The following is a 27,225-nucleotide window of genomic DNA, read 5'->3' as shown; positions in this document are numbered from 1 at the left end:
ATACAAAATGTTGATTTATGTTTGATTTGCTTTTAACTTGTCTCTTTACACAACGAAATGATTACGTTGTTACTGTTTTATTTTTGTAACGCAGTCACTTTGTTCATTGCTTAATACTGAGACATAATATCGTAACAACAGAGACCCGCCTCCGTCGTGTCGCTTTTATTTTGACACGCGCTAATCCCACCGCTTCAACTCCCTCGGACCCTCCTCTCTGTCCCGGGACGACGTGGAGTCAGCTGGACCCTGGAGGAGGTGGAACCGCTGCCTTATCAACACTTTTAGTGGGAGGGAAGACCCGAGAGCAGGCGGTCCGACAGAGAAAAGTCTCCACTAGCTCCGGAAAGTCAGCCAGTGCAGGTTCACTTCAGCGGAAGCTCAGCTCCGGGCCGTGCAGCAGGTGCCAGCGGCGGCATACACACTCAGCTCAGCTCGGACAAGAAGAACCAAGTTCTGAGATTAAAAAAACAAAAAAACAAACTAACACAACCATGTCGAATCTCAGACCTAGGCGATGTGTGCTGGAAAAGTGCCCCGATGGGTACGGCTTCCACCTTCACGGAGAGAAGGGGAAGACGGGCCAGTTCATCCGCCTGGTGGAGCCCAACACCCCCGCCGAGGCCGCCGGACTCCGGGCGGGGGACCGGCTGGCCTTCGTCAACGGGGAGAGCGTGGAGGGGGAGAGCCATGCCCAGGTGGTGGCCCGGATCAGAGCGAGCCCGGTGCATCTGGAGCTCATCGTGGTGGACCAGGAGACGCTAGAGCTGCTCAAGAGGCACAACCTGCAGTGCCAGAAGGAGTACGTGACCGAGGGGATCCCCATACCGGGCAGCAGCAGCGGCGGCGGGGACAGCGACGCGGAGGGGCCCGAGACGCGCAGCAGCGCCAACGGGAGCCGCAGGGGGTCCAGCCCGGAGCCGCTGCAGGAGAACGGGGGGAGTGTGTCACAGAGGTCCAGTGTGTCCAAGGTAAAGCCACAGGACAACAACACTGTAGGAACGTAGTGACAGGCAAAATGTTCCATAGTTTAGTTTTATTTCTTAAATTTATATTCGTGGTTATCTTAAGTGGGTAGTAGGCCTACCCACTTATATTTACTTGAGTAACTTTTTAAAGAAAGAGTACTTTGCTAACAGCATAACCTACTTGAGTTAATATTGTCAACATAAAGCTTTTGTCACTTGTAGACTCACAGTGGGAGTAGGAACTGTGAGTCTACAAGTGACAAAAGCTTTATGTTGACAATATTAAATAATGTGAACATTTGTTTCTTGCACCGCTCCCTCAGATATGATTGAGTTTGTCTCATTTTTGTGTCTGTCTCTTGAAAATACCAGATTTTATGCAGTATTTAGAGTTTTGTCCAAACAATTACATTAACTTTAAACCTAAATTATAATTCAAATATTTGTGTCCACACAGTTACTTTTTAAGTTACTCTTACTTGAGTAGTACTTTTTTTGTTTTTTTTTGTCTTACTTGAGTAGTTTCTTGAACCATAACCATGTACTTTTACCAGAGTAATAATATTCTAAAGTAATAATCTTACTTGAGTACAATTTTTGGCTACTCTACCACCTCTAAACCAAAGTAACGACACATGGTGTTCACATTAACATAGCAATAGGTAAAATGTTCTATATTTTAGTTTACTTTCAAAGTCAATGTTGATATTAAGGAATGGACTCAATACTCAATACCGATTCTGATACCACAATGATAATATATAGTATCTGATTTCCATATTTTTTACAATCCCACTTCACAATAAGAACACATGTTTTTCAATGATTTTCTCAAGAAATACAGAGAACTGGAATTTAGATAGATCGATAGATAGATAGATGGATTGATTGATTGATTGATAAGTTAATGCCAAACTGTGGAACATTCCAGGCAAAGCAAAACATCTTCATGGAGACTCTGGAGAAAAGTTACATAGTGCGCCTTTAAACAGCCCACATTAAGCTGTTTTCTGATCTATGTTCTAATGTTGTTTCCTCATCAAAGTTGTGTTTTGTTTCATTCACACATGTTTAACAGACAAACCCATCTTATTTAGAGTTCTTTTCTTAAACTGAAAACACTCTGTTCCAACTTGTGATGTCATGGAAGTGCTTCACTGTGTTTTTAAACTCCATACACCTTCACAAGAATCATTTGGATGATTTCAACCCTGGAATTGCCAATCTCTGCTAAACTTACATTTCCATGGAGATTAAAAGGTTTCACATAAACTAAAAAGTTCCATCATGTCCCTTTAAATCATACCAGTGACTAATATTTAACTGATCTATTTATTTTTAACTTGTGTTTTATTGTCCCTGAGTACATTTATTACAGCATTTATGGATGATTAGTACTGTAATATTTATTGGAGCTGAAGCAACTGAATCATTTCCCTCGAGGATCAATAACGTACTTTCAGTCAGATAACCAGTGAGTAACAGTACATACATTGTAGTGATTAACAACTTACATAGTCTTTTTTTATTTTATTTTTACATGAATAGGTGCATAATTACGTTGTGGCGGTAAGTTGATGACTGACTGATATACATTCCAAACCTGGCATAAATTCAAATGTCATTGGTTATATTATACTGCACATTTTGGGGGATTTTTTTTGAAAAAATAAATAAATAAAAATTGGATCGCATCTCAAAAGATTTCTTAGATTATGTCATATGATCATTTTTCATTTAGTACTAACATGTGAAACTTTACTTGCGTGTGGTAATAGTGCCAAACTAAATATTCATAAAGTTATTTGGCGCTTCCAGTGTTTAGATTGATAATTTCATTTATTGGTTTATTAGGACAGTGTACAATTACATTAAGCACAGTGGCAGATATGTTTGTACCAGATTGTAGCTCATAGCTAATTTCCATCTGTAGTCCTGTCTTTGTCAATTACGGTATAAGTCTGTGTAAAGTCATAGAAAAGCCGTTCAGAGCCTCTATGTCTGCACTGACTGCCCTGGGTGACATTATTTGGCAAAAAACAACACATTTCACTCAACATTTGCAAATCATTTTTGCGTATATAAAACGCAAAGTAGAAAGGCTAAACACACAGTGCAATACAATATGGGTTGGGTGTAACGTAATTACTAATTCTTGCTGCTATTAAATTACCCTACAATTTTAACACATCACTGTGAAAATGCATAGTAAGTATTTGTGTAATTGGTATGGTATGCTTTTATTTGAAACAGGGACAGTGCACAACATTACATTGACCTTAAAAAAAAAAAAGGAGAGATGTTTGGTGCCAGGTTATAGCATAAATGCTAATTTCCACCTGTAGTCCCTGGACAGGCTGATGTTTAGTAAATAAGTTTGGTGTATTAAATTAAATTAGACTTACTAACAAACAAATCACAGATACAATCAGTGTAGTTGTTACACAATTCTATAGTTTGTGTGATTCCATTTGAGACACTTTAAACAACTTAATTATTGTTTCCCTAATCTAGGCTAACTAAGTTGCTTTCTTGAGACAGTAACTAAGTATTGTAATATATTACATTTTAACAAGTTACTGGCAACATATACGTTGGCATAAACTGATGTCCAACAAAAAAGCTGTAATGGCCTGCATTACTATTCAGGCGACAGAGACACATTGTAGCTCAATTTAATGTTGTTTTTTCCACAATTCTTTGTAATTTGTTTTTGCATGTTAAAAAGAAAGAATGAAAAAAAAAAACAGAACAAAAAACTGAGGAATTTTGTTTAAATTAATGAAGAATTAAACGCCCATGCTTCAGTTTTCATAGCGTGCAGGCTCATTAGTTAGCTGTTAGCATGTTAGCTTCATAGTCCGTTAGCTGCTGATCCTTCCAAAGGCAAACATTCCTTATGATTCCAGTATGTGTGAGTGGAGTTCCCATTCTGGTCGGACTGGTTGAACAAGGCATCGGAACACAGTCACTACCATCGGGAAAATTTTCTGGCATGTTTCCAAACTGTCATATGGTGTCTGAGAACTTAAGCTGGAATAGTTTTTGCATCACTGAGCGGTGCAAAGTCTGAGGAGATTCAAGACGTTGTGTAACAATGGAATTATAAGGTATTGTTGAGGGTCAGTGGAGGTAAAAGCAAATAAGCAGCACAATATCAAGTTATTGTTATAGCAATTTGAAAATGTAGTTTGAGCTTCTGTCATTTCCCATCATCAGTGATTAGCTTGTGTCTCTTTAAGGGAGAGGTCTGCAGCCAATCTTCTGTCAGTAGACAAAAAAAACAAAAAAAAAAAGCCAAACAAGTCCTTAGACTGTATAGATGAACATAGTTAGCCTGTTAGCCACTGTATTACCCCTCTCTCTGTAGCTGCTGTCAGGCTTGTCATTGTGACAATACAATATTTGTATTAACCTGCTCTACATGATCCTGACATTTTTATTTCACTATTCTGTCACTAAATCAAGATATGAACATTAATAATAGACCAATCAGGTGCCTTCTTTCCCAAAAATCCCTCCCACTAGCGTTAGCAACAGGTTTGATTGACAGCTATCTTACCTTATTGCTATGCGCCTCCCCCCAGGCAAACCAGCGGTGCAAGAGGGGCGTGGAGCTACCTTCAACAACCTCACTCCTGATTGGCCCTTTGGTTGCTATAAAAGATTAACTCAGATTTTCAAATATGAAACAGTGGTCCAAATTCGCCTCCATAACTGCTAGCCTTGAGCTTCATTTGGCTGGAGTTGAACAGTATTACTCAGACAGGTATTAACATTTTCTTACATTTCTCTCTTGTTTAAACACTCTAAAAGTTCAAACCTTCGTCGATAAAAAAAATAAAAAAAAATAAAAATAATAATAAGCACAGTATTATAGAACAAAACCAAATACTATACTGTACCATAAATAAAAATGACAGCTTTTAGAAATACTGTAGAAAATTAAATTTCAGTGATCAATCTACGAGGTTGGACACGTAAGAAATGATTAATAGTGACTCAGGTGTATTTCACAGTTCCTCTGACCGCGCCTCTTCATCCTGGCGTTGCTGTAATGTCTCATAATGTTCTTTTTCCTGCAGTCGCTGATCCACAAAGCTAAAGCAAACTCCATCCACACAATGGTCTTGTTGCAGTTACAACCCTTTTTGCTCTTTGTTCAGACTTCTTGCTGCTGTTGTCCTTCTGTTATTTTCCTCCTTCTTTGAACCAAAGATTAATTTATTCTATAATGGCGCCCCCTACAGCCACGTAACGTCTACTTTCCCTCAGCATATTCAGAAGTCCAACTTTTTCTGCGATGGTTAGCATCTTCCTCAGCCTTTTGAGCGAGTACACAGGTGACTTTGTTTCATCCACATTGTGGGTTTTGTCAGGGAGAAAACTTGCAAACATACAGCACTTCAGAGTCACACTGCGATCCAACATGTAAATTTGTCAAGCTGAATGTATTCTGTACTGTACTGGAGACACAGCACGTCCTTTAGCCAATCAGGACGCAGAACACAATGCACATCCATACACTGTAAAAAAAGCATGCAAAATTGCGGAAAAAAAAAATCTGCGAAACAGCGAGACCGCAAAATTTGAACCGCGATATAGCGAGGGACCACTGTACGTGTCTAAGGTTCAGACTTTGGAGAAATATTTTTTTGTGGTAAATAGCAAAGATTTAAAACTAAAATTAGTATTGAAAGGCATTTGTATTTGTAAGACAAACTAGAATTTAATCAAAAATGGTCATTGTCCAATAGGGTTTTTTGTCTTTTTCTTTAGTAACATGACAGATATCATGCTCTAAAAATGGCTGTCTGTGACTATACAAGTACTTAACTTTATAATTTACCTCATAATATGATGCAGGGATATTCCTATGTATAAAGATTTGAAGTGTTATTTACCATGGTCTATTTGCATTAGTTAGTTCCTTCTGTTTTTGGTGCTAGCGCTTTAGCTGCGAGGGAATTGGCTGGTTTTAAAATAGTCTACAGATTACTGTTAATTTAAACTGCTATGGCTCAAGAGTTTGTTCAGGGTGAAAGTTTTAAAACAGTGCTTCTGTGTGATATTTTGTATGAGTGATGATTAGACATATTTGTATATTGTTCACATAATCCTTTAATCAAACTGCAGTCTCATACGACTGCACTTGTAAACAAAGCAAAGTATTGTGCTAGTTCCCTCTAGAAGCTAAATGCTGCATCCTTAATTGATTTATGTAAAAAAATATGAATTATGATGTGGATGAGAACAATCCTCACTGTTTGAAAGGGAAGTTTATGTTAGACGTAGGCAGCTCTGTGCATCTTTAAAACTTTTGTGTGATGTGGCTATACACCTCCAGATGCATTCCTCCTGATAGACACCCCAGCTCACCCAGACAAAAGCCTCTTTGACACTAGTCCATAATGTGACCGTCTGCTCATCCCCACGGCAACTGTGGCACTACTCGTTCCTGTACATCTGATTCAAGTATCATGTCTGGACTCCCCTCCTGCCCCTATCCCTTGGTAGGGGCCCCCGCTGAGAGTTGTCGCTGGTCTCCATAGTGACCTTCACTTCCAGAAAGGGGCTTTGTGCAAGCTGTTTGCCCTGCGACGGAGGCTCAGTGCTGGGGAGGAAAGCAGAGACAGCTCTCACGGCTCACTGGGGGGGCTGTACTGGCCCGAAAAACCATCGGCGGGGAAGCAAATTTTCTGACTTCAACAGGTTTAAAGACCTGGATGAAGTGAAGAGGAGTCACTTCTAAGCTAATACTGTATATTTGGTACAGTGGTAAGTGCTTCAGCCTCACAAAAAACAGTCTCTGGGATCGACTCCTGGGTGGGGCCTTTCTGTGTGGAGTTTGCATGTTCTCCTCGTGTGTTGCCAAAATATTATGGGCTGTTCCTATATTGAATTACAAGCTCTTCTAAATACATTGTGTAAGCTGCAATAGCTTGCTAAAAAGGAAGTGAATATGAAAGCAATGAATGAAGTTGACCATGGCATTAAACCATGGAAGTGTAATAAGATCTGGAAGATAAACCAAAGATGGGGTTATGTTGTTTGCAATGGCCTGTGCACACTGGTCAATATGTTTTTCTTCTGCATTACTTCCTCAGTCTAGCGCCTTCCACCCGAGTGGCCTGAGAAACGTGCACCATGTGATCATCTGTGACCAATCAGGGCAATGGCAGCTAGAGCCGAGCTAGAAGAATCCCTACAAAATTCGTATGAGAAAGCTGTGGATGCCCTGTCAGGCTTAACACAGGTGGTTTGAATTCACAAAAATGCATAGTGCTTTATGGGAGAATTCTATCTGGGCTCAAGCTCCTATGAGCTGCAGTACCTGGAGTGGCCACCAATCAATCTCGTACTGGGAGAGAGGGAGAGAGAGGGGTCTCTTATCCAGGTCTGATTATAGATCCATGCATTAAACTTGCATGTTCAGCTCTTGCATTTACACTTTTCTCTACCTGCACAGTGCACCTTCATTCTCTTTTCAATAACAGCATTAAAAACCCCTCGGGGAATGTAGCACTTGTACACGACCGGAGCTTCCCCACAATATCACAGTGACGTGGATGATGAATCCTGTGATACACTCAGATGCTACACCCTGTTATTGGAGTTGACTGGTTATTACCCAACCCAAAAGCTTTTGAGATTTTAGCATAGCATTTCACTGACTCTCCTTTGTTAGGACGTTTTTCATGGATTCTGTTCTTCATGCTTTTGATTTTAACCACAAGAGCACAAACATGTTCTGAAGTGCATATTGTGATTCTTTTGTTAGTTGTATTTGCTCATATTTCAATCTTCTTCCACATGTCAAAGCTGTTGGACTTGATTCCTAAACAGAAACTGCTAATTGATCGTTATTGCATTGCTTGTCAGAAAAAAAAAAAATGCAATTATATATTATTTTTTTTCTAAAACTTTGCAGCCCTAATATAAAGTGAGTCCACTTAGAGCTGTAGTCTTCCAAGGACAGCACAGACTTTGCACCTCCATCACACTAGACCTTGAAGCCTCCCTCATAATGATTGATGCCTGTTTCACAATGTCTTATCACGCCTCATATAAGTCTGTCTACCTCATAAATTTTACAATTTATGCAAGAACTTATTTTCATAATCTTTTCTTGTAGCTTTTCTTATTTCCCAAAACATTTACTATGTTTACACCCAGAAAACTGCATAAGTGAGTCAGCAGCAATGATAAACTACAGTCCCTCTCCTCTTTCTAATTGTTTCATTGTTCTGGAGAGCTACATGAAAGTGAAAAAAGCTTCAGTATTTATCCCGTGGAGAGTAAATAACATGTCTGAAAATCAAATGCTCAAGGTAAATCTTATGTTTTTCTGCCAAAAGTGTGGTTATGTGTATGATAGCCATTTTTATTAGTAATTATAGCAGCAAAGTTGTAGTGCTAACGCTAATGTAGCAGCTAGACTCCTGACTCCCCTGAACGTCTCGTAGCCTCCTGTTTGCACCAGTTTGGTTCTTTGACTTGCTGTAGACTGGGACAAGAGTCGTGTTACACATTTTGGGGCAAAGACGGCTTTTGAGACAAGAATGTTGGAAAAATGGTAAAAGGAAAGCATGTTATATGTAATGGTGGTGATGAAAAGGAGAGTATGGAGAGGCTGAGGAGGCTGATGGCTCTGCTGCTGCGGTAGAGAGAGGATGGGTATGGCACAAAGCTGAAAGGTCCGGAGGGATGGAGAGAGTCCAGCACTAATAATACACGACTGACTGAAACATATTATATGATCCATGAAGCTCCTATACGTTTTTAAAGTCCACATACTTCCACCAAACTGATCACTCCTCGCTCTGTGATCACCACTGCACAGTTTAGCAACTTGGTTATGTCTCTCTTTCTCTCACACTCTCTCTCTCTCTCTCTCTCACTGTCACTCATTCTCTCCTCTCTTTCTCTCTCTCTCTCCCTCTTTCACACACTCTCTTTCACCCACACCCACACACCCTCTCTCACTCTGTCATTCTCTTTCTCACACACGCTCCCTTTTTCTCTCTCTCCCCCTCTCATTCTCTTTTTCTCTCTCACACATTCCCTCATTCTATCTCTCATTCAAATTTTCATTTTCTCTCTCTCCTCTCATTATCTTTCTCTCTCTCACAAACACTCCCTTCTCTTCCCTCTCATTCTCTCCCCTCTGTCTCACACACTCTTTCCCTCCTTTTGTGATTCACACTCTCTCATTCTCTCTCCCCTTTGCATTCTCTCCCTCTTTCACATGCTCTAACTCTTTCTCTGTTCTTTCTCTCTCTCCCTCCCTCTCTCTCCCTCCATCTCTTTCACTCTGTCTCTCTCATCATCGCTCTTTTCCCTAATCTAATCATAGTACTTTCTTTCCATGTGTCCTTATATCTGTGTAATCTCTCAGTCGTCCAGGTTGCAGGTCAGATCTGTGGAGAGGTGACCCCACTCACAAGGAGAGAGCTAGTTTGTCAAGGTATTTTTGAGCAATAAAAACACCCATAATCAATGAAAGGCTAGATAAATATATTAATGCCATACTGTGTAACATTCTTACTAAGGATTCTAACTAAACATCTTTATAAACACAAACAAGTGGCACAACCCGACGGAAGCGTTATATATTGCATTTTTCAAAGCACAGAGGAGTGTCATGGTTTATTGGTGGAAAGTATTGCTGGGCGCTGTTTTGTGGCGGTAGCACCTCATGGGTCACGGCACACGCCTCACTTCCAGTCGGAGGGGCAGACCTGATGAAACCACTTCCTGTTTCTGAGCTGTATTTGCTAAGGCCTGACTCACTGATAAGCACGCTATGTTCTGCATGTACTGCGGCTTTGCTTTATGGGTGATATTAGATAAGTACTGTACTATCATGGTTGGTGGTTGGAGTCAGTGGAGTTAGTGCGTACATAAACTAATATTATACAGGGAATCTAATCAGCTCTGGTATCTGCAGCCTGTGGATGAGTAAGTTGTATTGAGAGTTAAAGCCACACTATGTTACTGGTGGAGCATGTGCCGCCAATCAAAAGTTTGGACCAGGCCTGTCAAAAGTATTGAAAAATCAGATACTTCAATACTAACTAGTATCAAATTTAGATACTCATTTGAGCAGGTATCGCTGCTAAAAAGGTCACATTCACAGGACAGAAATGGACCTTTCCTGAAATCTATCTTTAGAATAATCTTGATCTGAATCTGAAGTATAAGACACATAAACTAGTATACACCCATGGACCACTGTGGAGCATACCTGGACCACTGAAGGATTATAAGACCACATCGTAATATAAAAGAAAGTACAACCATTTAATGATGAAACTGACATTCTGTTATTTCAAGAAGGAGTGTAATTATTTCACCGTGGTGTTTGAATCAGTAGTGAGTATCAAGTCTACCATTTCAGGAGACTTCATCATGAAGCTCATGAAAGCAAAGTGTTTGCAGCGTTGTCAACTAAACAAAGGGTGGATACTTTGGATTGGATTTGGAGTTATTTCACTTTTCTTTGCTACATACATTCCATACATCTTGTATCATATATATATATATATATATATATATATATATATATATATATATATATATATATATATATATATATATATATATATATATATATATATATATATATATATATATATATATATTAGTGTAAATGTTAGTGTAAATCAATCTCCATGGACACAAGCAGATTTGTAAAAAGGCAACACTTCTCACTGTAAGAATGCATGTTCTTCAACACCTGTAACCTAGATGTATAAGTTTAATGCCATACGGTGGAACATTAACTTAGATATATCTATATTGTGAAACATTCTAAAACAATAATATCTCCATGAGACAAGCAAGTGGCAGGCTCTCCACCAGAAAAGTTACATGGTGCACCATTAAAGCAGACCTATTCTGTAAGGCCATGTCATGGTTGTTTCCCCTCACATTTACTCACCCAGAGTTGTGTTTGAAGTGATTTATGCATGTTTGAGAACTCTGTAATCGCTTATTTTCAAGACGCAATTTTGACAATCAATTCCCAAACCCACTGCTCTGTACTTACTTCCATTTCCAATTTTCTTAATCTGCAATATGAGTAGGGTTCAGCAGCGTCACATAGTCATTCTGTTACAAATGAAAAAAAAAATCCGTACCTTGCTTGTGTGATGTACTGCTATCTATAGGAGGTGGTGGCGTTTACAGCGGCATAAGCTCCTTTTGGGCAGAAAGCAGGGGACTAGTGTATTTTATTAATTTGTTTTAGATGATTATTGCGAAAATATTAACATGTGCAAATTATAACATAGTGATCCACAGGTGTCATAGATTATAACTATATAGCAGACACAAGCACAATAAGTCTGCTTTAAAATAATATCAATGTCATTTGTTATTTTAAAATATGGTTTTACATATATGTGTTGTAATTGGCAAATGATAGAGAAAAAAATATTATGAGACTCCACAATATCACGTTGAAAAGCATACAGCAACATTTGCATAATATCATACATCCCTTATAGATAACAAAAGAGCTAAGTGTGTTTTACAGCAGTACCTAGTCCAAGGTCCTGAGATGGTTTGCAGCAGATAAAGGTGTGTTCAGCAGTAAACGCATTAACCTTTGGTACAGGCTCTGAGGACTGCTGCTGCTGCTCCTGAATCAGGCTAATCCTGTCACTTCCAACCATCCACCAAGGCCTGCTAGATAAACACCTCACCCAACTCCATCTACAGGCCCAAGAGAAATCTTTAAGGTCCTATATTATGCAAAATTTACTCTTCTGAGCTTTAAGCCATTTTAGAATGTTGTTACATCATCAAAAACATATCCAGAGTTTCATTCACACATTTGTGTAATCCTTTATTAGTAGTCTGTCTGCATCTCCAAAGCTCAAAATGCTGTGTTCCTCCTTGTGATGTTATGAAGTGGTAGTTTTCAAGTTACCGGTAATAGCTCCTTTTTACCTTTTGCTCAGTAGAGATTCCAGGGCTGAACTCATCCAAATGATTCTAGTGAAGGTGTATGGAGTTTAAAAACACAGTGTTGCCCTTTCTGTGTTACCCCATGATGTCACAAAGTGGAACACAGTGTTTTCCATTTGAGAGAACTCAGCCTTAATATGCAAGTCCAACTCCAAGTATGTTTGTGATTATAACATTATAACATAGATCAGATAACAGCATAATCCCAGTGCACAACACAGTGCCCCCTCTGTGTGTGTGTATGTGCTGCACAGACAGAGAGAGGAAAAGGCGAGTGAGTGACTGTTTTTGACAGATTCACATGCTAAAGGTAAAACAAACAAAAAAATCACAAATTACTGTGCATCAAAAATAACAGCACTACAGCTTACATCGGCACAAACATGTTTTGAAATGTGAGTCTCGTAATAGTTTGTCAGCTCATTTATTTTTGTTATAATATGAATATAAACATGAATCAAGTTGCAATTCCAATCTTACTACTTGTCAGAAAAATCACCATTAGTAAAAGCATGTGCAAGCTTTGACAGCTCCAATATCAATATTGGCTTTTGGTATCTGATGATACCTGATATTAACCGATCCATTGTAGTGACTGAAAAAGGCATTTTATTTCCAACACTGTTAGCCAGTAAGTAGTGTAATTATATCCAATAAAAGGTCCAACCAAGATACTGGCTGAACTGTTATCAGGAATTCATATTGAAAACCATTTTAATTTGCTTATAATCAGACTAAATAAAATTGAAGCGTGATAGGCCACTACAAGGATAGAATGTGAAACTCCTTTGTCCAATCACTTTATTGAGAGTAAAAATAAACACACTCATAATAGCCCTGACTGTTTGAGATACAGTGGTCCCTCATTTATCACGGGGGTTATGTTCTAAAAATAACCTGCAATGGGTGAAATCCGTAAAGTAGTCAGCTTTATTTTTTACAATTATTCTATATGTTTTGCAGCTATAAAATCCCTCACCACACACTTTATACACTTTTTTCACACAGGCATCAACATTTTCTCACATTTCTCTCTTGTTTAAACACTCTCATAGTTCAGACCTTTGTAGATGCCTTTTTCGGTGCAGAACATTTCATTGAGAAAGAAAACTTACAAACATACAGCACTTCAGAGTCACACTGCGATCGAACATTTATGTAAATTTGTCTGAACACATTCTGTACTGTACAGGAGACACGGCACGGAGGAGACTGATGGACAATGGTCTACAGTTCCTAAGCCAATCAGGACGCAGAACACAATGCACATTCATACGCTGTAAAAAGCATGTAAAATTGCATTAAAAAAGTCTTCAAAACAGTGAGACTGCAAAAGCTGATATAGTGAGGGACAACTGTACATAGTACTGAGTAGAATACACAGAGAACTCACAAGTAGTCAGCAATGGTATTTTTTTCAAAATATGGTGATGTAGGTGAATTCTTTTGTAATCTGATTATATGATTCTTAATGTACTTATGAGCTGTCCCTTTTATATCTTGTACTATCTGAGATTAATTGAATGGATAGCAAGAATGTTCTGTTTTAAGATCTTATCTTACACATACAGTCACAGCTTTTCTTGAACAAAACAATATGACAAAGATGGAGTCTTATTAGCGGAATAAGGCCCTGTCAGAATGAGCCACCACCATATGAACATCCCACTGTGTAAGTAGGACAACAGATAGCACTTTTTGATGCTATTAAAGTGCAGATGACAGGATTTCATGTTTTTCTAATAATGACTTGGTTTAGAGGTAAACATTTATCATACTTTTACATCAGTTAAGTGGCAGTTTGTGGAAGTAGTGCTGAGTTCTAAAATAGACTTTCTCTATGTCTGTTATCAATCCTGTAAATACCATCCAAAATGCTGAGACAATGTATGCATCTTTCAAACCATTTTAACAGTCATTTAATAAAATAAAGGTGTTGTTATTTATCTAATTATTTGTCTAATTATTGTGCATTAGATGAGCTTTGGCTATTGTTTACATTATAGTTGTTAGGTAACAGTTATGTCTAACTAGGACGTCAAATTAGAAACTTCACCAAAAAAAAAAAGAAAAAAAAAGAAAAAAAAAAACAACAACTATGTTTTAAACTCTATACACCTTTGCTAGAATCATATGGATAATTTCAACCCTGGAATTACTTATTTCTACTGAACTAAAGGTAAAAGGTAGCTGTTAACTTGAGAACTATTGCTTCATGACTTTGCAAGATGGAACAGAGCATTTTGAGCTGATGTAGACCTAAGGCAACTACTGTTGTGATTTTGGGCTTTATAAAAATAAACTTAATTGATTTGAATAGACAGGAATAATAATAAAGTGTTACTCAAACATGTGGGAATAAAACAAAACACAACTCTGGGTATGTTTTTGATTAGAGTCAATTTTGCGTAATATAGGACCTTTAAATATAATTATCTTTACTATAATTTTGTGAAATGCTTAATCTGCCATATGTACTGTAACTTGAACTCCAATGGGGTTTCAAATAGGATTCATCATATATTTTGTCCTTGTTTGTTTGCCTAAATTTCCTTTGAGCAAACAAAGAAGGCTTGTTGGGCTCCACATACAGTGTCATACAGTCTTCTTCTATAGAACACAATGGAGTGGACAGGTTGTGCTGTACTCTCCACAGGCTATTCAGAGCTGATTATATCCACAACAGAGGACACTCAGCCAGTGGTAGATCAGTCCAGACATCAGCCATGGTTTTAGAGACACATGCAACACTATCGCCCTGCAGCCCATTAGCAATACATGTATCAAATGAGAGATGTGTATCATGAGATTTTTAAAGGTCCTATTATTACATTAGTTTTAAAAGTCCTATATTATACAGATATACTCTTGTGAGCTTTAAAGCATGTTAGAATATTGTTATCTCAACAAAAACATACTTGGTGTTATGTTTGGTTTCATCCACACGTTTGAGTAATTCTGGATTATTAGTTTGTCTGCATCTCCAAAGCTCAAATGCTCTGTTCCACTTTGTGATGTCATGTAGTTGTATTCAAGTTAACGGCTACCTTTTACCATTAGTTTCAGGACTGAAATCATCCAGATGATTATAGCGAAGATGTATGGAGTTTAAAAACCCTGTGGAGCACTGCATTACCACATTACATCACAAGGTGGAACAGGGTGTTTTCAGATTGAGAGATGAACTCCTAAATAAGCAGGGTTTGTGTGTTAAACATGCGTGAATGAAACAAAGCATGACTCCAGGTATATTTGGGATGAGGAAACAACATTATAACAGATCAAAAAATTGTGTAATGTGGGCTCTTTAAGCAACAGCTAATCATTATAAATGACAGTTAGTCACTTATTAACCTGCTGACTACTGCAAAAAAGCCACATAAGCTTGGCTGAAAAGGTGACTTATTCATAGGATAGTACTGATATTAATTAAAGGCAGTGTGAACATGAAATTCCAATGCATTTTCTTATTGTCCATCATCAAAACATCAGTGTACATATAGACTCAAGGTACAAATATTGGGATATGTATCATATCGTGAGGCAATACACAGCCCTACTGCCCATATGATGATGTAATGATGAAGCAAATAAACCAATCTGTATTGTGACTAGGGCTGCATTAAATCACAATTTAATCAAAACTGAAATTTGACTTGGTGCAAATATTAAATTGCAAAGGCTGCAGTTATTTAGATAATAGGATGTCCTCGGCAAACATATTCTGAAATACATTGGATTCTTGTATTAGTTTGTCAGTTCATGTTTCAGTCTTCTCTAAAATATTGAAGAAGTTGTTTACACTGTGTGCTGTGAGCAGAATCCTATTTTTTAAACATAAATCCCAAATCCAGCCTAAAAAAACCCCCATCTTAACAATACTGTATAGTTAGGTCATGGGCTGAGCCGAGAAGCACAGTTGATATAAATACTAAATAATTAATTATAATTTTCCCAGTCAGTTATTCAATGCGTCAAAGAAAAAAATAATGATGGATATGTAAAATAGAGGTAATTGTGTGAAAAAATGCAGTACATTCTGATCCTTCCTTTAATATGGTTTTTATGGCTAAAAAAAGAATAAAAGTGTAGGCGAGCTGTACTGGTCTATACTGTGCTCAGTCGTTAAAGGGTTAAAGATTATTGGCCTGAAGAATGTTGGGATTTTATCGAAATCCAGCAATTATTTTATGAACAATTTATCTCATATTTGAATACATTTGGAAAAAAAGCTTAAGAATAAGACTGGCCCTCGAACTGATCCATGGTCCATTCCACATAGTTTCCCAAGCTATGAGTAACCAAATTAACAAGGTAATCACAAAACAACAACGCAGGACTTTGTAACCCATCTTTACTTTTATATCTGTCCAGATTATATCAAAGGTTGATTGCCCCTCCCATGCTATCAGCTATACAGATGAATGATCCACAGAGCGCTCTCCTACGGGCTCAGATAGTATCCTGATGTTTTCTGATCTGAGGGTGTGGCCCTGCAGGAGTGCTGAGTAAATGCACTGCTTGTGGAATCATTGACACAAACTGCTGATACATGGATATAGACCAATGAACATTTACTGTTTAACGACTGAGCCCCAAGGCATCATGGGTTGTAGCTGTGTTCTGTGTGGAAGTGGTTAAAGGGTCTTTACCCAATTTTTACTGCCTTTAAAAATGTGAAAAACAGAACTAGTCCAGTTTAAATGGTTTGCAGTGGTCCAAAGTTATTCCTTGCTTATTTTATGCATTCAGAGCATCCTAATTATTCATCACAAGTTTATAAACGCTTGTCACAACTCTCAGAGACCAGAGTGAAGTTTTGCTGGAATGGTTCAAATCCCACTCTCGACATAAAAACATCATTGGTTGAGCGGTCAGATCCACTGATCCATAGGTTGGCGGTGTGATTCTACCTCACACAGATAAATGCTGTCATTGTGTCCTTGGGCAAGACACTTAACCCACCTCGCCCTCAGTGTCTGCGTACACTGGTGTGTGAATGGGTGAGTGGTTCCTTGTTGTAAAGCGCTTTGAGTGCCTTGAAGGTGGAAAAGCGCTATTAAAAAATGTGACCATTTACCATTTACCATGGTAAAGCTAGCAACAACTAGCATGCTAACAGTGCACTGCCTGATTACCAGATAATAATGTGCATTTTTAATTAGATGCAGACGCAGGACACAGTGGACTTGTTTTGATCCCAAGAGCTGCTTATACAATATATCTGTTCTGGGGCAAGAAGCATTTTACTCACATACATGGCTTCTATAGTTCAGCACAGTCAGCAATTACGACTGTTTGCCATAAAAGTTTTTTGCTAGCTAGGCTCAATTTAAGGTCTTCCTGCACACATACAGTTTTTCTCTTAAAGCTACACTAAAATATGTCATCTCTTCATATACTAAAAAGTCCATTATTATTAGTAATTTAGTAATAATTTAGTCATTATTAGTCTTTTTGGCTTAGACTTTGTTAAAGGTGCACTATGTAACCTTTCTGGTGAGGGTGTCAGACAACTGTTTGTCTCCATAGATGTTGTATGACATTAATCTTTGAAAACAATGCAAAACCATGCATTCTCACTGCTAACATGATCACGTCAGTTAAATGTCAGTGTGGAACATTCCAGCCAAAGCAGTAGCATCTCCATGGAGTCAAGCATGTGGTATACCTTCTTCCAGAAAAAGTTACATAGAAAATCTTTAAGCTATTATGGTGTATAAAAAAGTGAAAAAAGACAAAGAGAAATATTTCAAATAACTTTAAATATTCATACTATGTTGGAATGTTCAGCAATTACCATAGTGAATGTGCAATAACTGCCAAATAGAAAAAAAATACAAAATGGATTTAAGTAACATATTTCAGGAGCCTGTGCTCTGTATGAAAAACTGTTGGCTAATGTTAGCTAGCTTGTGACTGTAATGCTATTTAGGGGAGGGGGATGTGCGTACCAGCACAAATCAGCTCATCTGTCATAGCCCCAACTAAGTCAGTTCTTTATGCTCAGATTAAAATCAAACTTGAATAACAGGAGTGCCTCTAGTTAGCTTCACTCCCCAAAAAATGTTGATGACATAAGCTGAAAGGTTTCAATAGTGTTCTTCTTGTGCTGCAGGAGGAGAAGAGTGGGCCGAGGCCTCGCTTGTGCCACCTGAAAAAGGGACCAGGTGGATACGGCTTCAACCTCCACAGTGACAAGTCCAGACCAGGCCAGTTCATCCGCGCTGTGGACGACGACTCTGCTGCTCAGAGGGCCGGGCTCAAACCCAATGACAAGATCATACAGGTAACACAATAGCCCTTTTCACATGGCTCCTGGCTGGTCCCGGTTCTCTCAAAAATGGATCTCCTCACTTCCTGGTCCAATGTGCTAAGTTTACGTGTGTGAAGTAGCCATGAGCTTTTGGCAGGCTTCTAATCTTTTTACAGGCCTCAAATATAAATAATTCTGCCTTCAGAAACAGAGGCCAAACCATCACCTAATATCTCTGTGCCTATGTTATGTACAGTATATAGCTGCTGTACTGTGGAGGAGTTGTCAGACATTTTTTTACTATAAAAATTATTAGGCGATTTTTAAATAGGCCTCTTTTGTATCTGGTAATTAATTTATTCCACTGGAGCAAAATTCACCATGGAATACTTTTTATTTATAAAGGCACAGTATTAATTGTGCAAATAAGATTATAAAAAATTAGAAGAATGGTATCGGGATGAGATCATATCGGGTGCACATATTAAAAAATCTGTATAGGATGGGGTGACAAAAAACTGGATTGAGACATCCCTAATTCAATTGCTATAAGAAATTAGCTGAGTTGCTCTAAAAGAAATCAATATTTAAATATCAGGCAGCAGACAGCAAGTTAAGGATGGATAATAACAGATAGTGTTTATTATGATGTAAATACTTCACCAGACTTCTGTGTATAAAAGTAGGTATTGCACAGAACAGTATGTTTTGCATAGAAAAACAATTGACTTGTCATTAGATATATTTTAATACATTTTTCTATGTTCTGTTTTAAGATTAAATTCTGATGAAAGCGAGTCAGGGAAGAGGTCAGATATTTTCTTAGGTTATACTGTTCAGCATTAGTTCTGGCACAGTTTTTATCAGAGACCTAAAAACACACTTATCCACTCACACCGCCTGCTCCACTCCCACGGGTCTCACCGCACCTCAGAAGAATGCTGGGAATTCTGGAGGAATCCTTTGCTGGGAAGAGGAAGTGGTTCCTATTGACAGTGAAACAGACCACAACAGAGAGATTAACCAACATACATAGAAAAGTATGAGTGCCCCTGTCCTTAGACCCTTATTCTCGGCAAAGAAAAACCCCCAAAAACAAACAGTGGGACAAAGAGAAACCTTGAGGAGAACCACAGTGAAGCAGAGATTCTCGCCCATGGATGAGCAGGCTGCAGATGTGTCCAGGACTGACATGCATTGCAGATATAGTTCAGATTAATGTCCATCTTGGCACGCTCCCACTGATGCGATGGGCCAGGCAGCTGGTGACCCCCGAGACTGGACCAATCACAGGGCAGCATTGTGGTAAAGGCTAAATCCCTTCATATTGGTTATTGGACACAACTGCTAGGAGACAAATATCAAATATCAGTTGAAAAATCCATGTAGAACTTTGCTGGTACTTTGGTCTAACAGTTTGTATCTTGTGTTGAGGTGAACGGCTTGTCTATGGTGGGGAAGCAGCACTCTGACGTGGTGGCGGCCATCAAGGCGTCTGGAGACGATGTTCGCCTGCTGGTCGTGGACTTAGAGGCGGATCGCTACTTCAGCCAATGCAATGTTCTGCCTTCCGAGGAGCACCTCACCGGTAACTACACACACACATGTACTCACAAGTGCACTGAGAGGAGGAGAGAACCTAAATGATGGTGAAAATGATGATAATAAAACGTTTAAACATATGTACGTTAAACTAATTGTCTTATGAATCAAATACTTTGAGAAATTGTATTTATACAATCAATTATTTATGATCAGTTACTAAATCAATTGTCCCATCTAGGAGCTAATTTAAACGTGTTTTATACTGATAGCCCTGTGTTGTTTCTTTAGGACCTCTCCCAGAGCCCAGAGCGGAGCAGCCATCAGACGAGGAGCAGGTACAGAATCCCCACACCGCTCCCTCTCTCTCCTCTCTCTCTTCCTCTATTCTGCGTCCTTCCCTGCCTCTCTCTACTTCCCTCTACCCTGATCTCCTTTCCTCTTTATTATTTCTCCTCCCTCTCTCCCCTCTCTCTCCATCTCTCTCTCCTCTTGATCCCGCCTGCAGAGGTGCACACAGGTCCTCCTCCACAGGCCTGGTACAGAGTAGAGCCGGAGGAGTGTTTGTGTGTGTGTGTTTGAGTGTGAGTGTGTGGGGGTGTGTGTGTGAGTGTGAGTGTGAGTGGGAGGGGACTGACAGGAGGAGTGATGAAGATCTAATGAAACATGCCTATGACTGCGTTTCTCAAGCTGTGGTACCGGTGTCATGTGGGCTCACGGTCTTTTGGTTTACAATTGTATTTAAAGTTAATATAAGTAACTTTTATGTTAGGGAACAAAGAAAGGCCATATATTATGCAAAACTGACTCTTGTGTGCTTTTAGCCATGTTAGAATGTGGTCAAAAACATACCAGAAGTTGTGTTTTATTTTATTTGTGTTGAGTAACCCTTTATTATTAGCCTACATCTCCATGAATGAAACAAAACAAAAATTCTGGTATGTTTTTAATGAGCAAACAATTTTATAACATAGATCAGAAATTAGTGTAGTATGGGCCCTTTAACATCTAACTAGCTGATAATTTGCATACTTGTAAATGGTTCATTCGGCGCTGTTGAAAGGCACAGTACCAGAACAGAAACAGAAAAGGTAGCACACCTAGCCTAGTGTTACACTACTCTCTACCCTGTACTGCAAGGTGCTAAGTCGCTGGGAAAAGGATTGGGCTCCCAGCTGACACTGCTCCTGTCACCATGACAACGGGCATCGCATCTCCCTCTGCCCTATGTCCCAGAGGATCATGGGATTGGGAGAAGTGGCTTTGGCTTTTGCGCACGAGTGGAGGATTATGCTAATGTGGGGCTAACGAAGCATGTTGGCAAGCTAGCACTGCACAACAATGCCTCTTTCAGGAAACAGCGTTACATAAGTTGCACGTGACCTCTGACCCCTCATGTGTGTACATAATAAGAGACGTGGCTGGCTAAAATTAGAAGCGGGCGACGCAATGATATTAAGTAAGAGAGGGAATAAGTAAACACATAGCTCTAAGAGGATTTTGGAGTGTGCTGTGCTGAGCTTATATTTAGCTCTATACTGGCCGAATGCACAGACTGAAATTGAACCTAATGATGCTTCATAACAAGACTTTATGGTTGGTGTCAAATCATACAGTAAAATAGAGCAAATGACCAAATCACCTTGAATTTGTGTAATATTAATGATGCTATATGTAACATTTCTTGGTGAAGGGTTTTCTACCTGTTTGCCTCCATGGATAAGTTATTCCACTGTATGGCATAAAATTTATCTCCTGAAAAAAAGGCCAGATCTGTGAGACCACTCGCAGTAATTCATGTTTAAAAGAAATTATTTCATTTTTTGGCACTGGATGTGACAGTAAGTTCCACTCTGCAACCACTGACCCCAAACCAGCACCCTATACAGTGGCTGTAGAGAGACACTTAACAGCTGTAAGATTTTATGCAATGCTCAGCCCACACGCCTAGGCCACCCATGCTCCCAACCAACAGTTTTCCATAAAAATACAAAAACATGATACAAAACTGCACACAGCAACTTTACAAACCTGATGCGATGTGCAGTAGTTTCATTAGCGGGATGCACGCTGATTGCATGACTCAGTGTGCCAAACTGAAGTAAAAATACCCTCGACTTAATCTTAGATATGATGTAAACATGTTCAAATCACATATTGAATTTACTTCAATAATTTCAATAATAAGAATTTCAGTTACACAGTATTTTGAAAAGAAAAAAAAAACAACTAACAAAAACATATTTTATATATATATGAGGAGTTTGTTAAAATAATAATAATAATAATAATAATAATACTACATACATACATACATACATACATACATACATACATACATACATACATACATACATACATACATACATACATACATTCTGTGCATTGCTGGATATGGGTGCTTCTTCTATAGGCTTCTATAGGCTACTCCAAAGTCAGAACTGAGCTACATTTCTTCTGTACAAATACTTAACATGATACAACATAAAAACACCAGTGCATAAAGACATTTCCCAAGATAAGATGTTTTTGGAGCATATGGCTTCTCCACTGATGAGTCATTTGGTTGATCCAGGTGAGCATATGAGAGACATGACTATTCTCACTCACCAGCCTACACTGCCCTCTGCAGGAGAGAGTGGATGCATGCTTAAGCGATTGCTCTGCTGCTTAATACAACAACTCACCAAGTTAGCACAACATAAAGATATAAACGTTCACCTTGATACAAAGAAATTATCTACACCTAGATATTCTTATTTCACTGAATCTACTTTCACACACAGATTCAAAGTTCAAAGGCTGTTTTCTCAAAATGTGTCGTTTTTAACAATAAAATGTACGTTATTTTATATAAAAGAACAGTTTGTAGCCCACGCTCTTACTTACAAAGGTACTACAATGACAACTGAACATGGGATGCCAGTACTTTAACCTGCGTACACGGAAGCATACAGAGCCACTGATTAATGATTGGCTGCAGATGCTAAGATGTAGGTGGGATGATTCAGATCAGAGAGAGTACTTTTAGGTTTAAACCAACTAGTTTTCAGCATTGAAATGACAAATGACAGACTCATGTGAGGCTCATTTTACTTTCTGATTTGATAATCATCTTGAGAATCAAAACACCAAATAAATTGGACATCCTGTCCAATGTTTTTGTAATCAAGACTAAAACAGCATTAGAATTGATATCAGTAAAAATCTATATTTCATTTAACCATGTTTACCTTGTATTTGAAGACACATGTTTATGGAATTTAAAATAAAATCTTACCTACAGTTCCTGGTTTATATAGCAAAAAATGTGTTATTTGTGACATTTTTACACCCAAAATAAAAATTACAAAGCAGTGGCTGTAAGATTCTGACATGTCCCACTTTTGTTTGTGTTTGCTGAAAGCGGGGAGTAGCAGAGGAGCGTAAAGCTAAGACTTCCGTGAGCTCGGAGTCCAGTGCCTCCTCACACTCATCCCAGCCCAGCCCCGGCGCCATGACAACGGTAAGGCTTCACTCTTCAGTCTGCAGGCAGATCGAAACACAACAGCATATATTATATTTTAGTATACTTAGCCCAACATTGTCATTATTTTGTTTGTTACCAATTAGGTTTTGAAAGTGGAACTAAACACTAAATCAACTTTCTTTTTGCTACTCTAAACTCTCCATATGGTGTTTTAATTGCATTGTCTTTCATTGGCCACTGCAATTTCAATTTCATTTGGCTGAAAGAGAAGAGTTTGAACTGTAAAACCTGTTAGACCAATCGTACTGTTCCACATATGTCCCTCACCCTCACTCTCCCCTTTAGTCCTCCAGGTACTGCCCAGTTTAGCAGCTCTAGTTGAAATTAGGTTGTTGGTGTAGTTTAGGGGGTGAAAGTTGTGATAAGAGTGATTGTCTGTAGACTAACATCTGATTTATAATTTGAAGTTAAAGTAATTAGTAAGAACACAGTAGTAAGTAAGAACACAACATTAAATTATGTTATTTTCAAAGGATATACACAAAAATAAAAATAAATAAAAAATAGACACTCTAAATCAGTGGTCCCCAACCACCGGGCCGTGGACCGGTACCGGTCCGTGGATCAATTGGTACCGGGCCACCGGCCGTCCAAGAAATAATTAATTATTTCCGTTGTATTTATTATCTGAGTCTGAACAAACGTTTATTTTGAAAAATCTTACATTTCCGTCACTTGAGCGCCGACAACTTAACCACTTAGCGTTCCGACGGCCCGCCCGCGACGGCCTTTACGTTACAACTTTACAGCTGTACGTGTATTTTTGCGTCACCCACACAAACAATCTACACATCAAATGAAAGCTACGGCATTCATCTTTCTGAACATGTAAACCATTTACACCTCTAATCACCACAGTGCTGACAGGAAAGCCGTTTTTACAGAGAAGTCAGAAATGTGGATTTGGACTTCACTTACCATTGAGAGCTCCGGTTCTGTCAAACATCAACATATTCACACAAAGTTGGTCTCATTCGTTCCGTAAAGGTCCAGAGAATATAATCCAGTCAAGAAATTATGTCCACAAAGGAAGTTAGAGCCTCCATGTCCAATCTGCTGCAGGAAAGTGAAATCTGTTCCGTCACTTCTCTGCATTTCTTTTGTCAGTTTCAGGCATAATAAACTTCTGACAGCACCAACTTTGTTCCTCAGCGCAAAACAAACTTGTTAGCTTGTGATTGACACCAAAGTTGGCCAATAAGGTGAGGGCTGTGGGTTACTGGAGCCGCGGACAGTGAATGAGAGCTACAGATGACTGAAAGAGTACGCCCCACATTCCCCCTTGTAGAATCAAGCTGTTACATTACACACGATGTGATGTTTTCCTCTTAAAGCCCATGAACTGTGGAACACACTGATGCGTGACACGCAGTGGTTTACAGTAAACAGACGGAGTTTGCTGCGCGCGTAAAAAGACAGACTGGATATAAAGATCACGCGTGCGTACGCAGCAGTTTTTCGTTTTTATGTGTGTTCCAAAGTGTATAAATGCTTAGCAGACAAACTTACAGTGATTCTGACACCTGTGGGTAAAACTATAGTGCAGTTACTACTGAGGGTTCAATAGTGGTTATTTTTTAATTTGGAGAGGTCAGAACAAAGGCAATTTCACCAAAATGACCTGGAATGCTAAGGGGTTACAAATTAGCAAAATGAGTAAAAAAAACAAAACCCTGGCCCACGGTAAAATTTTCAAGCGTTGGCCGGTCCGCGGTGATAAAAAGGTTGGGGAGCACTGCTCTAAATCACCTGTGAAGGAGTGTGTAAGAAGCACAAATGATCAAATCATTTGATCCTGTCAACATAAAGGTTTTGTGACTATATTACTCAAGTAGGAGTACAGTTATATTGTACAATATATTACTTTATTAAATGTTGAACTTTATCACTGTCTTTTAGGAATTAGGTACACAAACTTGTCATATAAGTCATGGCTTAAATTTCATTCAACTGACAACAACCATGTCTTTAGGGTCAAATAAGGGCACTATTTTCCGAAACTGTTGCAACAAAATTATTTCATTTTTGTTCATTTGTACTGACTGACATTTAACTTTGTGCCAGATTTTTGCTTCATGTGCATACTCCCAGTAATTACAAAGATATACCATAACCAGGTCAACAGGTCCTGACACGTTACTCAATTTTCAACCCTAAAATCTCCTGATTGGTCCTGACATGTCCCATTTTTGTCCAGCAGGAGGAGCCAGCGAGTGACAGCCTGGGCTTGGGTCTGTCTGTAGCACAGGCCCGGGAGAGAGCGCACCAGAAACGAATGGCCAAGAATGCCCCACGCATGGACTGGAACAAGAGGAAAGAGGTCTTCAGCAACTTATAATCGCCGCACCCCAGTGACTACCCGAACCTCCGTGAGCATCCGGACCTCCAGGATTCCCCATCATCCCTTGGAACCTGCGTGAACACCCAGACCTCCAGACTCCTCAGTCAACACCCCAAACCTTTGAGTGTTCTCACCCGAACCTCCGTAAGCACCTGGACCTCCAGAGTCCCCCATCATCACCCAAACCTCCGTGAGCACCTGGACCTCCAGAGTCCCCCATCATCACCCAAACCTCCGTGAGCACCTGGACCTCCAGTGTCCCCCATCATCACCCAAACCTCCAGAGTCCCCCATCATCACCCAAACCTCCATGAGCACCTGGACCTCCAGAGTCCCCCATCATCACCCAAACCTCCAGAGTCCCCCATCATCACCCAAACCTCCATGAGCACCTGGACCTCCAGAGTCCCCTGTTACCAACCATACTTCCGTGAGTCGTCGGACCTCCAGAATCCCCTGTTACCACACGAACCTCTATGAGTGCCCAGACCTCCAGGCTCCCCCATTATGGCCCAAACCTCCGTGAGCACCCGGACTTTCAGGCTCAGGACCGCCAGGCTCCCCCCGTCCTCACCCAAGCCTCCTGCATCCCCCATTACCATCTGTACCTACACCACACGACTTTCAAGGTCGCCAGTCATCACCTGAACCTCCATGAACGCCCAGACCTCCAGGCTCCAACAGTTTTTCAGTGAAACAGTGTTAAATATATGATTTATCAGCTTAATTTTAGGTTTTACAACTTTGTAATTTTTATTGTCAAATATTTTACACACAATGAATATTTATGAATTCTGAAAAAGTAATGTACAGTTTATTATGAGAAGGACCGAGCAGTGATTTCCGTGATCGTGTCTGACAATGTGACGTGACCAATCAGAATGCGTGTTTGTAATGAATGCACTTTGTACTGCCATTGTCACATTATATCCGTTTTTGAATACAATGACATAGAACTGTTAGATTTGTACATACCTGAATTTATGATTAAAAGATCATTTAATACTTTGTTTCAGTTTGTTCAGTTGTGTGTCTAATCAAGGGCATATGTGTTTACTTTAGAGAACCCTGCAAAAACATAAATATTTAAGGGTGTAATTTGAGTGCTTTTCTCCATGGATATGTTATAGCTTTGCCTTTCATTTATTCATCACAAAAGAAAAAGTTGTGTTGTTGTTTCCTCATCAAAAATTTGCCTGAAGAGGCTTTTGATGTCGTTCATCCATGAGTATTTTAGCGATCTCTCCTGAGCTCTATTCAAACCCTCCTTACGGTTAGCTGTAAGATTCTGTCCAATGCTCAGCTAACAACCCTACGAATTTAGGATTTTCAAAACAATAAAAGGTAACATGGTGATCTAAATATGTTAAGTGTTAACAGTTAATATCCCATAGTAAAGTAAAATACACCCACTTTAAAACATGCATGGCTATTGTGAGTGGTGTCTCCTCTCCACAGATGTAATCTGTAACGTGGCGCAGTATGTGTAAGTGGTGCAAAGTGCCTTTTCGCACAGATTCGACTTAAACTTACATTCTGGAACAACAAGAAATGGTTTCATCTTTTATTGACCTACAGAACAATATATTTTCAATAAACAATACAGTTTGTAGAA

General features: G+C 39.2%; 1 protein-coding gene across 2 annotated transcripts; it reads left to right on the top strand.

Moving 5' to 3' along the window:
- The first annotated feature begins 231 nt into the window (after positions 1 to 231).
- On the top strand, positions 232 to 26,618 carry LOC117387475 (Na(+)/H(+) exchange regulatory cofactor NHE-RF1-like). Of its 2 annotated transcripts, none has more exons than XM_033984988.2 (6): positions 232 to 971; positions 18,061 to 18,231; positions 19,633 to 19,786; positions 20,032 to 20,078; positions 23,147 to 23,245; positions 25,470 to 26,618. In XM_033984988.2, exons 1-6 carry the CDS (start codon positions 495 to 497, stop codon positions 25,605 to 25,607), a joined length of 1,086 nt encoding a protein of 361 aa, XP_033840879.1. In that variant the 5' UTR covers positions 232 to 494; the 3' UTR covers positions 25,608 to 26,618. The 2 variants fall into 2 exon arrangements, with proteins under 2 accessions (XP_033840879.1, XP_033840878.1); XM_033984987.2 differs by having other exon boundaries at positions 25,467 to 26,618.
- Positions 26,619 to 27,225: the final 607 nt, after the last annotated feature.

This window comes from Periophthalmus magnuspinnatus, chromosome 19 (assembly GCF_009829125.3).
Source record: "Periophthalmus magnuspinnatus isolate fPerMag1 chromosome 19, fPerMag1.2.pri, whole genome shotgun sequence".
Taxonomy (NCBI): domain Eukaryota; kingdom Metazoa; phylum Chordata; class Actinopteri; order Gobiiformes; family Gobiidae; genus Periophthalmus; species Periophthalmus magnuspinnatus.
Note: the sequence above shows the minus strand (reverse complement) of the source record. Positions and strands in the feature narration are given on the sequence as shown.